The sequence below is a fragment of the Rhinopithecus roxellana genome, chromosome 12 (genome assembly GCF_007565055.1).
Source record: "Rhinopithecus roxellana isolate Shanxi Qingling chromosome 12, ASM756505v1, whole genome shotgun sequence".
NCBI classification, from domain to species: Eukaryota; Metazoa; Chordata; class Mammalia; order Primates; family Cercopithecidae; genus Rhinopithecus; species Rhinopithecus roxellana.
This window is the reverse complement of record NC_044560.1, coordinates 115,858,798-115,872,116: the sequence shown is the minus strand read 5'-3', so window position 1 is coordinate 115,872,116 and position 13,319 is coordinate 115,858,798. Positions and strand designations below refer to the sequence as shown.

At 54.2% G+C, this 13,319-nt stretch overlaps 1 protein-coding gene and 1 long non-coding RNA gene across 5 annotated transcripts; one reads left to right on the top strand and one right to left on the bottom strand.

Moving 5' to 3' along the window:
* Positions 1–592: 592 nt before the first annotated feature.
* On the bottom strand, positions 593–4,735 carry LOC115900769. 3 transcript variants are annotated; one of them, XR_004060412.1, is made up of 4 exons: positions 4,599–4,735; positions 3,595–3,844; positions 2,901–3,036; positions 593–826 (listed from the first exon to the last, which is right to left on the bottom strand). It is a non-coding gene; the product is annotated as an uncharacterized LOC115900769 (long non-coding RNA). The 3 variants fall into 3 exon arrangements; XR_004060413.1 differs by having other exon boundaries at positions 3,595–3,823; positions 4,599–4,684; XR_004060411.1 differs by lacking the exon at positions 4,599–4,735 and adding an exon at positions 4,168–4,266 and having other exon boundaries at positions 3,595–3,823.
* On the top strand, positions 1,287–13,212 carry VSIG10L (V-set and immunoglobulin domain containing 10 like). Of its 2 annotated transcripts, XM_030942427.1 has the most exons (10): positions 1,287–2,801; positions 2,879–3,736; positions 4,159–4,452; positions 4,588–4,872; positions 5,871–6,125; positions 6,808–7,086; positions 7,398–7,694; positions 10,488–10,601; positions 10,827–10,981; positions 12,105–13,212. In XM_030942427.1, exons 1-10 carry the CDS (start codon positions 2,570–2,572, stop codon positions 12,174–12,176), a joined length of 2,841 nt encoding a protein of 946 aa, XP_030798287.1. In that variant the 5' UTR covers positions 1,287–2,569; the 3' UTR covers positions 12,177–13,212. The 2 variants fall into 2 exon arrangements, with proteins under 2 accessions (XP_030798287.1, XP_030798288.1); XM_030942428.1 differs by lacking the exon at positions 10,488–10,601.
* Positions 13,213–13,319: the final 107 nt, after the last annotated feature.

Here is a 13,319-nt window from a genome sequence, read left to right as displayed (position 1 = left end):
TACAGTCAGATTAGTTTTTTTTTTAATTATATTTTCTTGAGACAGAGTCTTGCTCTGTTGCCCAGGCTTGCACCATCACACCTGGCTAATTTTTGTATTTTTAGTAGAGACGGGGTTTCACCATGTTGCCTAGGCTGGTCTTGAACTCCTGACCTCAAGTGATCCGCTCATCTCAGCCCCCCAAAGTGCCGAGATTACAAGCGTGAGCCACAGCGCCTGGCCTAATTTTTTGTTAAAAAAATTGTGTTCCATTCCTCTGGCCTTCTGACAGCATGTGATATCATATGCTCACTCTCACCTTTGCCAGCTAGATCTTGGGTGAGTTCCTTCCTGTTTTTGAGTTTCAGTTGCCTCATCTGCAGATCAAAATAGTAACGGCATCATGTAGGGGTTAAGGGCATGGGTTCTGGGTCCCAGGGCCCTGGGTCAAATCCCACTGGACCCATTCCTGGCTCTAGGAGGATCTCAGATAGGCAACTACTCCCTGAGCCTCAGTTTCTTTCTCTATCAGGTGGAATTAGTGATACCTATATTCTGGTTGTCTGTTCTGGCATAACCAACCACCCCAAAACTTGGTGGCTTAAAACAACACTTGTTTATTATGCTCTTAAGTCTGGAATCTGGGCAGGGCTCAGCAGGGGCAGCTTGTCTCTCCGTGCAGGATCAGTTCAGGTGCCTCAAATGGGGCCAGGGGATTGACTTCCAAGAAGGCTCGCCCACATGGCCAGCAAGCTGGCTGGGGCTGCTGACCAGGGGCCGTGATTCCCCTCCATGGGACTGCTGAGTTTCCTCCCAGTGTGGCGGCTGGGTTCCATGAGGGAGTGTCCTATGATACAGAAAGTGGCATATGCCAGCCTAGATGCAGACTCTGGCACAGGGTCACTTCCACGTCTTGGTCCCGCAGTCACAGAGCCTACTGAGATCCAAGGAGTAGGGACATAGACCTCATATCTTAACAGGAGGATCCTCAAATTTGCAGCCCTCTTTAAACTACATAATCTACTCCATGGAGTTTTGAAAGGTTAATTTATGTAGCACCCCTATAACCACACCTGCTATGCAAAAAATGCTGAAGGTATATTATTACCAGTATTAGTCGGGGCTAATTAATGGTGGCTCATGCCTGTAATCTCAGTACTTTGGGAAGCCAAGGTGGGTGGATCACTTGAGGTCAGGAACTCATGATAAGCCTGGCCAACATGGTGAAACCCCAGCTCTACTAAAAATAACAAAAATTAGCCAGGTGTGGTGGTGCGTGCCTGTACTCCCAGCTGTTCCAGAGGCTGAGACGGGAGAATCACTGGAACCCGGGAGATGGAGCCTGCAGTGAGCTGAGGCACTCAGGGTGACAGAACAAGACTCCGTCTCAAAAAATACATATATTACCAATATTACTACTGGTGAGAACTGGGCCAAGGTAAGCTTAGAGGACTGGGAGCTGAGCAGACGCCCTAAGCTCAGCATGGGATGGTGGGAAAAGTTATCAGAAGGAGTCAACAGTCTGACCATCCTGGTCCCAAGTCCAGCTTCTCCCTCTGGCTGTGCAACCTCCTGCAGGTCCCTTGACCTCTCTGAGCCTAAGTCCCCTGGCCTGCAAAGTGAGTATAATGACACTCAGCTCATAGGGTGTTTAGAAGGGTTCAGCCTGATAATGCATAGGAAACATTTAGCATAGTTCCCGGCTCAAACTAAGTGGTAATTATTATGGTTCTTAATAAGGTGAGACCTGAAGGACAAGTTGTGGTTTAGCCAGGCTGGAGGGAGGTGGAGAGTGTGAGAGCATTCCAGGTAGAGGACTGCGAGGTGAGATGGGCGGGCAGGATGTTCAAGTGCTGGAGTCGGGGGGTGTGCATGGGTTTGCTGTGAAGCTTGGATGTCTCCAGAGGGCGCTGGGGAGCCAGGGGAGGGCTGTGAGTAGGGGAAGGCAGGTTCAGCTCTGGGTGTAGAAGGACCCTGGCAGGGACTGGAGGAGACTGGGCAGAGGAGGGAGACGAGGCAGGAAGAGAAGACAGGACCTGGCCAGTGAGAACTAGGGTGAGGAGGGTTGGACTCAGATTGACAGTGGTGACGGGGAGGGAGGAGGTTGGGAATGTTTCCCAGCATTTGCGAAGATGGTGAAGCCATCCCGGAGGTGTGAGGAAGTTTGGGTTAGAGGAAAGATTCTGAGTTTAGCGGGACACAGGCCATGTGAGGGCCTCGGGGATGCAGAAATGCAGCTCTGGTCTCAGGATAGAGGCCCTGGCAGGAGATAGCACCTGGAGACTTGGTTCTGAGAGAGCCATGGGAGGGTTTGGAGCAGAGGAGGAGCAGAGTCAGGTGTATCTGAGGCTGCAGGCAAGACAGAGTGGAAGGGGCCAGGAGGCTGGGGAGGAGGAAGCCTGTTCTGAAGCTGTGGCCATCAGAGGTGGGGCTCTCGGAAAGGTCACCTCACCCTCCTCCAGGAAGTCTTCCTGGCTTTGTCCCACAAACTTGCTACCACATTTTTAGCTGGGAATGTTTTCTCCATCTTCCCCCTGGGGGTGGGGAGGGCAGGGATCAGGCTGGGCCTCCCTGCAGATGGGACCAGCTGATGAAGAGAGTGGGGTGGGGTGGGCAGCTCAGCCACCACATCGGGGTTGGGGATCCTGGCCCCTCCCTCTGGGTCTGGCTCCCTTCCCCTCCCAGGAAGCTAAGCTACCAGTCCTGTTGGACTCGTCTGACCCAGGAGGGATGGGTGCAGTCCTGGGTCTCTCTCCAGTGTCGTTTCAGTGAGGCCAGCACCATGGACACCCCACAGGCTCTGCCACTCTTCCTACTCCTGGGTAAGTTCCCTGCTCAGTCCCCTCCCCTCCAGTCCCCCTGAGCAGCCTCCCCCAACGCTTTCCCCTCTTCTCTGCAGCCTCCTTGGTAGGGGTCCTCACCCTCAGAGCCTCTTCTGGACTTCAGCAAACCAACTTCTCCTCTGCCTTCTCTTCGGACTCAAAGAGCTCTTCCCAGGGGCTGGGTGCAGAAGTTCCCTCCATCAAACCTCCCAGCTGGAAACTTCCGGATCAGTCCCTGGATTCAAAAGGCTCTGCTGGAATCTCTAATTCCAGCTGGTTTCCTGAGGCCCTGAGTTCCAACAACATGTCTGGGTCCTTCTGGTCAAATGTTTCTGCTGAGGGCCAAGATTTGAGCCCGGTTTCCTCCTTCTCTGAAACCCCTAGTTCTGAAGTATTTCCTGATATTTCGGACCCTCGAGTTCCTGCCAAAGACCCCAAGCCTTCCTTCTCTGTTAAGACCCCAGCTTCAAACATTTCTACTCAAGTCTCCAACACCAAATTCTCTGTTGAGGTCCCAGGTTCAAAATTCTCCCCTGATGATATGGATCTTCAACTCTCTGCCCAGAGCCCTGAATCCAAATTTTCTGCAGAGACCCACTCAGCTGCAAGCTTCCCCCAGCAGCTGGGGGGCCCACTTGCTGTGCTGGTGGGAACTACCATCCGGCTCCCCCTGGTCCCAGTCCCCAGCCCTGGGTCCCCCACCCCTCTGGTGGTCTGGCGCCGGGGCTCTAAGGTGCTGGCAACTGGAGGCCTGGGGCCAGGGGCACCTCTGATCAGCCTGGACCCTGCTCACCGAGACCGCCTGCGATTTGATCAGGCCCGGGGGGTTCTGGAGCTCGCCTCTGCCCAGCTGGACGATGCAGGGGTCTACACGGCTGAGGTCATCCGGGCAGGGGTTCCCCGGCAGACTCGCGAGTTCACGGTGGGTGTGTATGGTAAGTGGGCCCTGGCGTCAGGAGTGCAGGCGGCAGGGGCTGCTCTGCTCTGCCAGGCTTTGGGCAAGTCACGGTGCTGTGGGGTCCCTGGATGGCAGAAGAGGGCTTCTGGGTTGAGGAAAGGAGGAAAAGAGCTAGAGGTCAAGGCAGGGGTGTTTGAGCAATGTTGGACCTGGGATGGAGACTCTTGGGGGCCTGCACTCCCAGGTCTGAGGGAGGAGGAGGAGGCTGGGAGCCTCTTCTGTCGAACTCCTGGGTCCCGGAGAGAAGGGGTCTGGGGGCTCAAACTCATGGGTTTATGAGAGGAGAGGGATGGGGGCCGGGACTCCAGGGGCTTAGAGGGAGCAGCGGCTGGGGTTCCCTCTAAGGGGACCAAAGATGGGCTCCAGGACTGGGTCCTGAGCCCGTTCTCCCTCTCCCAGAGCCCCTACCCCAGCTGTCGGTTCAGCCCAAGGCTCCAGAGACAGAGGAGGGGGCGGCCGAGCTCCGGCTGCGCTGCCTGGGGTGGGGACCCGGTCGCGGGGAGCTGAGCTGGAGCAGGGACGGACGCGCCCTGGAGGCGTCGGAATCCGAGGGAGCCGAGCCGCCCCGGATCCGCTCAGAGGGCGATCAGCTGCTCATCGCGCGCCCTGTGCGCAGCGACCACGCCCGGTACACTTGCCGCGTCCGCAGCCCCTTCGGCCGCAGGGAGGCTGCCGCCGACGTCAGCGTCTTCTGTGAGTTGGGGGGGTACCTCGGGTCGGGGACAGGGGGTCCTTGGGGAGAAGCGGGCTGGGGGCCCAGTCTCCGGGAGTCCCAGCGGAGTCCCAGGTGACCCTGACACTTGCAGTCCCGACCCCTCCTCCCTCCAGACGGCCCGGACCCGCCGATCATCACCGTCTCCTCGGACCGCGACGCCACGCCTGCCCGCTTTGTCACCGCGGGCAGCAACGTGACCTTGCGCTGCGCTGCCGCCTCGCGGCCGCCCGCCGACATCGCGTGGAGCCTAGCGGACCCGGCCGAGGCCGCGGTGCCCGCGGGGCCGCGCCTCCTGCTGCCCGCGGTCGGGCCGGGCCACGCAGGCACCTATGCCTGCCTGGCAGCGAACCCGCGAACCAGCCGCCGCCGCCGCTCGCTGCTCAACCTCACTGTAGCGGGTGAGAGGCCGGGGCGAGAGTCGGGGAATGCCTGAGGGGCGGGGCCAGAACAGGGGCGGGACTAGATGAAAGGGGCGGGGCCAGCAAGGAGGCGCAGCATACCGGTGGGTGGGGCAGGGCCAGCGGGAAAGCTGGATCGCCAAGGAGCTGGTATTCCCGAGGTGGGGCGGGGCCAGCGCGGGGGGACAGAGATACCTAGGCTAAGGGGCGGGGCCAGCGAGGAGGAGCCCGATACCGGAGGGTGGGGCGGGGCCAGCGGGAAAACTGGATCACCAAGAAGGAGCTGGTACACCCGTGGTGGGGCAGGGCCAGCGCGGAGGGGCCGAGACACCTAGGATAAGAGGCGGGGCCAGAAAGAGGACAAGGGAAGGAGCCAAATGGAGTGGCAGGGAATGACCAGGACTGACGGGCTGGCCTAGTACTGAGAAGGCGGACATTCCGGGGCATGGAACACTCTCAACAAAGTCGACAGCGGAGTTAAATGGCAAAGAGTGGGAGTTAGAAAGGGAAAGAACTAAGTTGCTTGGGCGGGTAAGTGGGATCAGCAAACGGAGAAGGTACCTGGGAAGGGGGCGGAGTCACCAGGGAAAGGGGCGAGGTCATTTGGAAAGCGGGCAGAATTATCTTAGAAAGGGGATGGGGTCCGCAAGGAAGGGCGGAGATATCTGGGAAAAGGGGAGGCTTCTCGGAGGGCAATCCAGGAGGGGGCGAAGTAACCTGGCAGAAGTGGTGGAGCTGGAAAGGAAGGGGATGAGTTACGTTTGGGAAGAGAAATATCATTGTGTGAAGATGCAGTTTTCTTAAGAAAGTTGGGCAGTCATCAGGGCTGCCGGCTACCCACTTAGCGGGGAAGTTGGGAACGAGATCTCAGGAAAAGTGGGGAGTGTGAGCGCCTATGGAGCGGGGCTAGGGAAGAAGGGAGTTACTGCGCAGAGAGGCGGGGCTGGAGAAGAAATGAGTGAGGGACTACATCTTCATTCTCTGCCTTCTCTCCGCAGACCTGCCCCCCGGGGCCCCACAGTGCTCAGTTGAAGGAGGTCCCGGGGACCGCAGCCTCCGCTTCCGCTGCTCGTGGCCCGGCGGGGTCCCTGCCGCCTCCCTGCAGTTCCAGGGTCTCCCCGAAGGCATCCGCGCGGGGCCAGTGTCCTCTGTGCTGCTGGCGGCCGTCCCCGCCCACCCCCGGCTCAGCGGCGTCCCCATCACCTGCCTTGCTCGCCACCTGGTGGCCACGCGTACCTGCACAGTCACGGCGGGTGAGACGGCGCGGGGCTTTTTTGCTGTTTCTCGAGGAGGAGGGAGACTTTTTCTTTGGTCCTTCGAAAATTCCGAAGGGGTTTGGGGTACGTCCTTAGTCCAAGAAAGAGGCAGGACTTCACTGTCTTCAAACTAGAAAAGGGACAAAGATTTCCCTATACTTCATGGTGAGGGCGTGCAGGGATGGGGGTATTTTTCTGGACACAGGAAGAAGGCCATCACTTTCCCACGTGTTCAGAGAGATAAAGCAGTGATGTTTTAAAGAGTAACGAGGTCGGGCGCAGTAATCGCAGCACTTTGGTAGTTGGGAGCGGAAGGATTGCTTGGGCCTAGGAGTTCAAGACCAGCTGGGCAGTGTGGCAAGACCCAGTCTTATAATTATTATTGCTACATAATAATAATAATAATTATTATTATTATAAAGAAGAATGAATAGCTGAGAATAATATGAGTTTCCCAGTACAGGGCCTACTTCTATGGTATGTGTTCAATAAGTGTTTGATGAGGAAATCAGATAATGAATGAATGAATGAGCGAATGAGTGAGTAAACTGGCAGTTCTTTCTCAGGTGGCCAAAGCGCCGGGGCTTACCACCATCTGATTTAAAGTAGGGCATACGACCTGTTCTTTGAATCCAAGGTAAGGTCTTGACTTTCTTAACTGGGCTTCTCCCACCTGCAGAGGCCCCCCGAGAGGTGCTGCTGCATCCGCTGGTGGCAGAGACACGGTTGGGGGAGGCAGAGGTGGCACTGGAGGCCTCTGGTTGTCCCCCACCCTCTCGGGCATCCTGGGCCCGGGAAGGGCGTCCCCTGGCTCCAGGAGGCGGGAGTCGCCTGCGGCTCAGTCAAGATGGGCGGAAGCTCCACATCGGCAACTTCAGCCTGGATTGGGACCTGGGAAATTACTCTGTGCTATGCAGTGGGGCGTTGGGAGCTGGCGGTGACCAGATCACCCTCATTGGTGAGCCACATTATTTCAGAAAGCCGCAAGTCCAGGCCCCCAGCCCTTCCAGCCCTCAGACCCGGAAGTTCAGGCCCCAGACCTCTCCTTCCTCAGACCTAGGATCCAGGCCCCCAGCCCCTCCTCCCTGGAGTCCATGCCCCAGCCCCTCCTCCCTCAGACCCAGGAGTCCAGGCCCCAGCTCCTCCTCCCTCAGACCCAGGAGTCCAGGCCCCAGCCCCTCCTTCCTCAGACCCAGGAGCCCAGCCCCCTAGCCCCCTTCCCTCTCCCCTCTAGCACCCAAGAATCTAGCCTCCCCTACATCCCTCTAGGACCCTCCATATCTTCGTGGAGGCTTCAGAGAGCCAGAGATGCAGCCGTGCTGACTTGGGATGTGGAGCGCGGGGCCCTAATCAGCAGTTTTGAGATCCAGGCATGGCCAGATGGGCCTGATCTGGGCAGGACTTCCACCTACAAGGACTGGGTCTCCCTGCTCATCCTGGGGCCTCAGGAGCGGTCAGCTGTGGTGCCCTTTCCACCTCGGAATCCAGGGATCTGGACCTTTCGGATCCTGCCCATCCTGGGGGGCCAACCAGGGACTCCATCACAAAGCCGGGTCTACCAGGCCGGTGAGTTGGGGCTGTCTGAGTAGACCTTCTCAGTCTGTTGTGCCAGATCCTCCCTCTCTCCCTGTTTTAGTTTCCCGGGGCCTGCCCTAACAAAGTACCATGAACTGCACGGCTTGAAACAACAGGCATTGGCCGGGCGCGGTGGCTCACGCCTGTAATCCCAGCTCTCAGGGAGGCAGAGGCGGGAGGATAGCTTGAGCCCAGGAGTTCGAGACCTGCCTGGGTAATATAGCGAAACCCCGTTCTCCACAAAAAGGGGAAAAAAAAAAAAAAAAAAAAGAAACAACAGGAATTTCTTCTCTCACAGATCTGGAGGTCAGAAGTCTAAAATCAAGGTGTTGAGAGGGTCCTACTCCCTCTGAGACCCTGTGTAGAATCCTCCTTTGTCTCTTCCTAGCTCCTGGTGGTGGCTGTTTCATCCTTGGCATTCCTTGGCTTGCAGCTGTGTCACTCCAACCTCTGCCTCCAGCTTCCCACAGCCTTCTCCCTGTGTGTGTGTCTCTGTCCTCTTCTTCTTCTTCTTCTTTTTTTTTTTTTTTTGAGATGGAGTTTCATTCTTGTTGCCCTGGCTGGAGTGCAATGGTATGATCTCAGCTCGCTACAACCTCCACCTCCCGGATTCAAGTGATTCTCCTGCCTCAGCCTCCTGGGTAGCTGGGATTACAGGCATGTGCCACCACGCCCAGCTAATTTTTGTATTATTAGTAGAGATGGGTTTCACCACGTTGGTCAGGCTGGTCTCAAACTCCCGACCTCAGGTGACCCATACACCTTGGCCTCCCAAAGTGCTGGGATTAGAGGCGTGAGCCACGGCACCTGGCTTCTGTCCTCTTCTTTTAAGGACACCAGTTATATTGGATTAGGGTTCACCCCTAATAACCTCATATTGACTTGGTTACATCTTCAGAGAACTTATTCCAAAATAAAGTCACACTCACAGGAACAGGGGTTAAGACTTTTAAGATATGTTTTTCTTTTGGGGTGGGCACAATTCAGTTGATAACATTCTTCCATTGGAGTGTCTCAGGATTTAGTCCGCACTCCCCAAAGTGATCATGTTCACGCTCATGGCCTTCAATAACATTAATACTCAGATGACTCCCAAATGTCCTATCCTGGACCCTGACTTGTCTCTTGAAAAGGATGCTCCCTACTTAAGATCTTCACTATTTTTTGGCGGGGTGGGGTGGGGTGGTGGGACAGAGCGAAGTACAGTGGCATGATCTCAGCTCACTGGAATCTCCACCTCCTGGGTTCAAGTGATGCTCCTACCTCAGCCTCCCGAGTAGCTGAGATTACAGATGTGAGCCACCAAGCCCAGCTAATTTTTTTTGAATTTTTAGTAGAGACAGGGTTTTGCCATGTTGGCCAGACTGGTCTTGAGCTCCTGACCTCAAGTGATCTGCCTGCCTGGGTCTCCCAAAGTGCTGGGATTACAGGTGTGAGCCACTGAGCCCAGCCAAGATCTTCACTTTGGATGTCCAATTAGCATCCCAAATGTCATACGCCCAAAACAGATCTTTTGGTGTTTTCCCTCAAAACTGCATCCCCCAACCCTCCAGTCTTCCCCATACTCATAAATGTCACTACTCACAGGCCGCATCACCCCTGACATCCTAATTGCCAGCAAGTTCGGTCCATTTTCCTTCTAAAATATTTTCCATCTTCACCCCAAGGCTCTGGTCAAACACAGCATCCTTTCTTGCCTGGACTGCAACAGCTGTTTATTTGGTATCTTTATACTCCCTCTTGCTCTCAGATAATGCATTCTCCATGTAGAAGCCAGAGTTATGCAAATCAGATCATGAGGCTGCCCTACATAAAAGCCTTCCATTAATTTCTGCGGGACCCCTTTAGGATCTGGTTCCTGGAAACCTTTTCTACTTCACCCTCCACCTTCAGCTCTCTCCTTCCATATCCTCCACCCATGCTGGCCTTCGTTGAACAGAGAAAGCTCTTTCCTAGTTCTGGACCTTTGCATTTTCTGTTCCCTCCTCTTGGAACACCCTTTCCCCGGGTTTAGTATGACTGCCTCTGGTCTTTATTCTTCAAGTCTCTGTTCAAATGTTACTTCCTCAGGGACCTTAGCTCACCACTGTTTGTAAATGTCACATCCTTTCCCATTATTCCTTTTTTGTTTTTTCTTTGTTTGTTTTCCTTTTTTGAGGCAAGGTCTCACTTTGTTGCCCAGGCTGGAGTACAGTGGCACGATCTGGGCTCACTGCAGCCTCAACTTCCCCAGACTCAGGTGATCTCCTTACCTCAGTCTCCTGAGTAGCTGGGGCTGCAGGCCCAGCCACCGCACCTGACTAGTTTTTTCTAAGTTTTGTAGAGACAGGGTCTCGCTATGTTGGCCAGGCTGGTCTCCAACTCCTGGACTCAAGTGATTGCCCACCTTGACCTCCCAAAGTGTTGGGAATCACAGGTGTGAGCCACCACACCTGACCCTCATGATCTCTATCACATAACTTTTTCTTTCTCGGGACAATCTGTGATTATGTTATGTATTGCTCATTTATTTCTGACTTCTCTCCTAGAATTAAGCCCACAAGGGTAGGCATCTTTCCTGTTTGGCCCACCAATGAATCCTCACTACCTGTCCGAGAGCCAGGCACACCGCAGTAACTGTTAAATGAGTTGAGAGTGCTAGGGTCCCACATTCCTGGGTTCTGGGAGGGGAGGGACAGTGGGGACTGGACTCCTGGGTCCCAGCACAAAGTTAGGGGGCTTAGGAAACTTGGGTCCAACCTTGGTTCCTGTTCCCCTTCTCTTTCTTCTCTTTGTCTCTTCCAGGCCCCACATTGAGCCACGGGGCCATTGCCGGCATCGTCCTGGGCTCCCTACTGGGCCTGGCGCTGCTAGCCGTACTTCTCCTCCTTTGTATCTGCTGCCTGTGCCGCTTTCGTGGTGAGCAAGGGGACTGGGGAAGGGGCAAACATGGCCAACCGGGAAGGACCCTAGAAAGAGGCTGGTGGAAGACCTGACTGAGCCAATCAGCACCATCATAGGTCATCCGTCCTGCCAATCAGCATAAGGCTCCGCCTCTCAGACCAGCTTCCCTTGCTATTGGCTGGGTTGGCACGTTGGGGCAACTAATCAGGTGTTCCTGCTTCTCTTCCTCCTCTCAATCAGGAAAGACTCCTGAGAAAAAGAAGCATCCTTCTACCTTGGTCCCCGTGGCCACCCCCTCAGAAAAGAAGATGCACAGTGTGACCCCAGTGGAGATTTCATGGCCTCTAGACCTCAAAGTCCCGCTGGAGGACCACAGCTCAACTAGGGCCTACCAAGTGAGTGTGGGTGCCCTCATTTCCTCCTGGAATCGGGGCGGAACTTCTTGTATTATAGTCAGGGAGATGAGAGGGTCCCAATTATCTAACTCCAGTTTTACTTGTTAGTTTACAGTCTGTATAACTTTATCCTTTTAAAAAATGCATCAAGGTTGGACAAAGCTTCCCGCCTCACTTTGATGTATAGTAAAATAAGAGTGAATTCCAGTTTCACTTACAAAGGAGGATGAGATAGGATCTCTCTCTCTTTTTTTTTTTTTGAGACAGAGTCCCACTCTATTGTCCCGGCTGGAGTGCAGTGGTACCATCTTGACTCACTGCAGCCTCTGCCTCCTGGGTTCAAGCGATTTTCCTGCCTCAGCCAACTGAGTAGCTGGGATTACAGGCATGAGCCACCATGCCTGACTCATTTGTGTATTTTTGGTAGAGACGGGGTTTCACCATGTTAGGCAGGCTAGTTCCGAACTCCTAACCTCAAGTGATCCGCCCACCTCAGCCTCCCAAAGTGCTGGGGTTACAGGCATGAGTCACTATGCCTGGCCCCTTCTTTTTTCTTTTCCATAAAAATTGAGCAAGACCCATTTTTCTCTATGAAGTGGTGTGGAATTTCCTCGTTTCCCCATAAAAGAGGGGTTGTTGTGACCCGGCATGGTACCTCATGCCTGTAATCCCAGCAGTTCGAGACGTTGAGGAGAAAGAATCGCTTGAGCCCAGGAGTTCGATACCAGCTTGGGCAACATAGGGATACCCCATCTCTACAAAAAATTTTAAAATTAGTCTGGCATAGTGGCATGTGCCTGTAGTCCCAGCTACTAGGGAGGCTGAAGTGGGAGGATTGCTTGGGCTTGGGAGGTCGAGGCTTCAGTGAGCTCTAACGGTACCACTGCACTCCAGCCTGGATGACAGAGCAAGACCTGGTTTAAAAAAAAAAAAAAACTGGGTTGGGTTGTTGGCTGGCTTCACTCCATCGATAGCCAGACATTTTTTTTTCCCCTCTCCAAGTGGAGGGTTCCCAGATAATCTCTAAAAAGTTCATGCAAGAGCTGGAAAAAGTTCAGTGGGTGAGTCATGTCACATCCAGGGTACTACTGAGTTCTCCCCGCACCCCACCTCTCTCTTCCAGGCCACAGACCCCAGTCCAGTTGTCTCTGTAGGTGGAAGCTCAAAGACTGTTCGGGCAGCCACACAGGTGTGATCAGAGCCAGTGGCCTGCCCTGCACAGGGCATTTTGGGCCAGAACTTCCTATTTCACTCCAGCAGCAGGCAGGGCCTGCTATGACTGAGGGTTGGACCCTGAAAGTGGGACTTTCTGTCTCCCTCTCTTGCTGCAGAAGAAGAGTCTTCCTGTATTTGTGCAAGTAAGGAGATGTGACTTCTTGGCTGGGAAACTCCTGCTGATATAACTGTGTGGTTTGCACAACCTCCAAGCCTCTGCAACAGACAGGCAGGGCTTGCTGTGTTGCTCTGAGCTAGAGAGGGAGCTTGGCCATGCTCTCTGAAAGGTCCCCCTACATTCACTTTGCCACATGTAGACCACACCCCATCCAGCTCCCAGCATCTTCATCTTAAAACAGATCAGATCATGTCCCTCTTCTCTTTAAACACTTCTATGGCCTGTGCATTTCCCTTCAGATATTATCCAAACTCCTCGTCGTGACCTTCAAAAATCTTGTGGTCTGGCCTCTGTTGGCCTCCCTGACCTCCCCTCCCAATTCTTTCTCTGCCCCGTGACCCCAGTATCACAGGCTGTCTCTCAGCCACAATTTATTTTGCCCCTAGAGTTTGCTCTGCTGGTAACACTTCTTTTTCCCGTATGTCATTCATTTCTCAAGTCTAAGAGTAACAATTGCCATCTTAGACGACCATTCCCCTACCCCTCCCTTAGTCTTGGGTTAAGTCCCAGAATCCTTGAATTTGCCATTTCTGATACATAAATATGTAATTACTTGTGTGGCCTGAGACTCTCTGTCTAAACTAAGGGCTTTACGAAAGCAGAGACCACATCATTATCTCAGCACTTAACCCAGAGCCTGGCACACAGCAGGCAATCAATAAATATTTGTTGATTGATCAAATGTTTTGGTGCCGGTGAAGAGCTGGGCTTGCTGCTGCTGTCTTCAGCATAAGTCTTGCTTTTTCGGCTGGGTTTCTAATTGAGAATTTAGAGAGTGCCTTGGTGAGGATTCTTTGGACTGCAAGTAACAAAATAAAATGGTGGCAGGAAATATGAAGGTGGCTGGTTTCAGGTTGGCTCAGCAGCTCAGTGATGCCATTAAAGACATGGGCCCTTTGCATCCATCTGCTCTGCCACCCTCAGTGGGTTGCACATTGACACTAA

Bases quoted from the DNA above. Each gene is read 5' to 3' on its own strand.
- VSIG10L (XM_030942427.1), top strand. From the start codon at position 2,570: ATGAAGAGAGTGGGGTGGGGTGGGCAGCTCAGCCACCACATCGGGGTT. The intron at 6,126-6,807 runs GTGAGACGGCGC...TCCCACCTGCAG, and splicing joins TACCTGCACAGTCACGGCGG to AGGCCCCCCGAGAGGTGCTG. The intron at 10,982-12,104 runs GTGAGTGTGGGT...TCTCTCTTCCAG, and splicing joins GCTCAACTAGGGCCTACCAA to GCCACAGACCCCAGTCCAGT.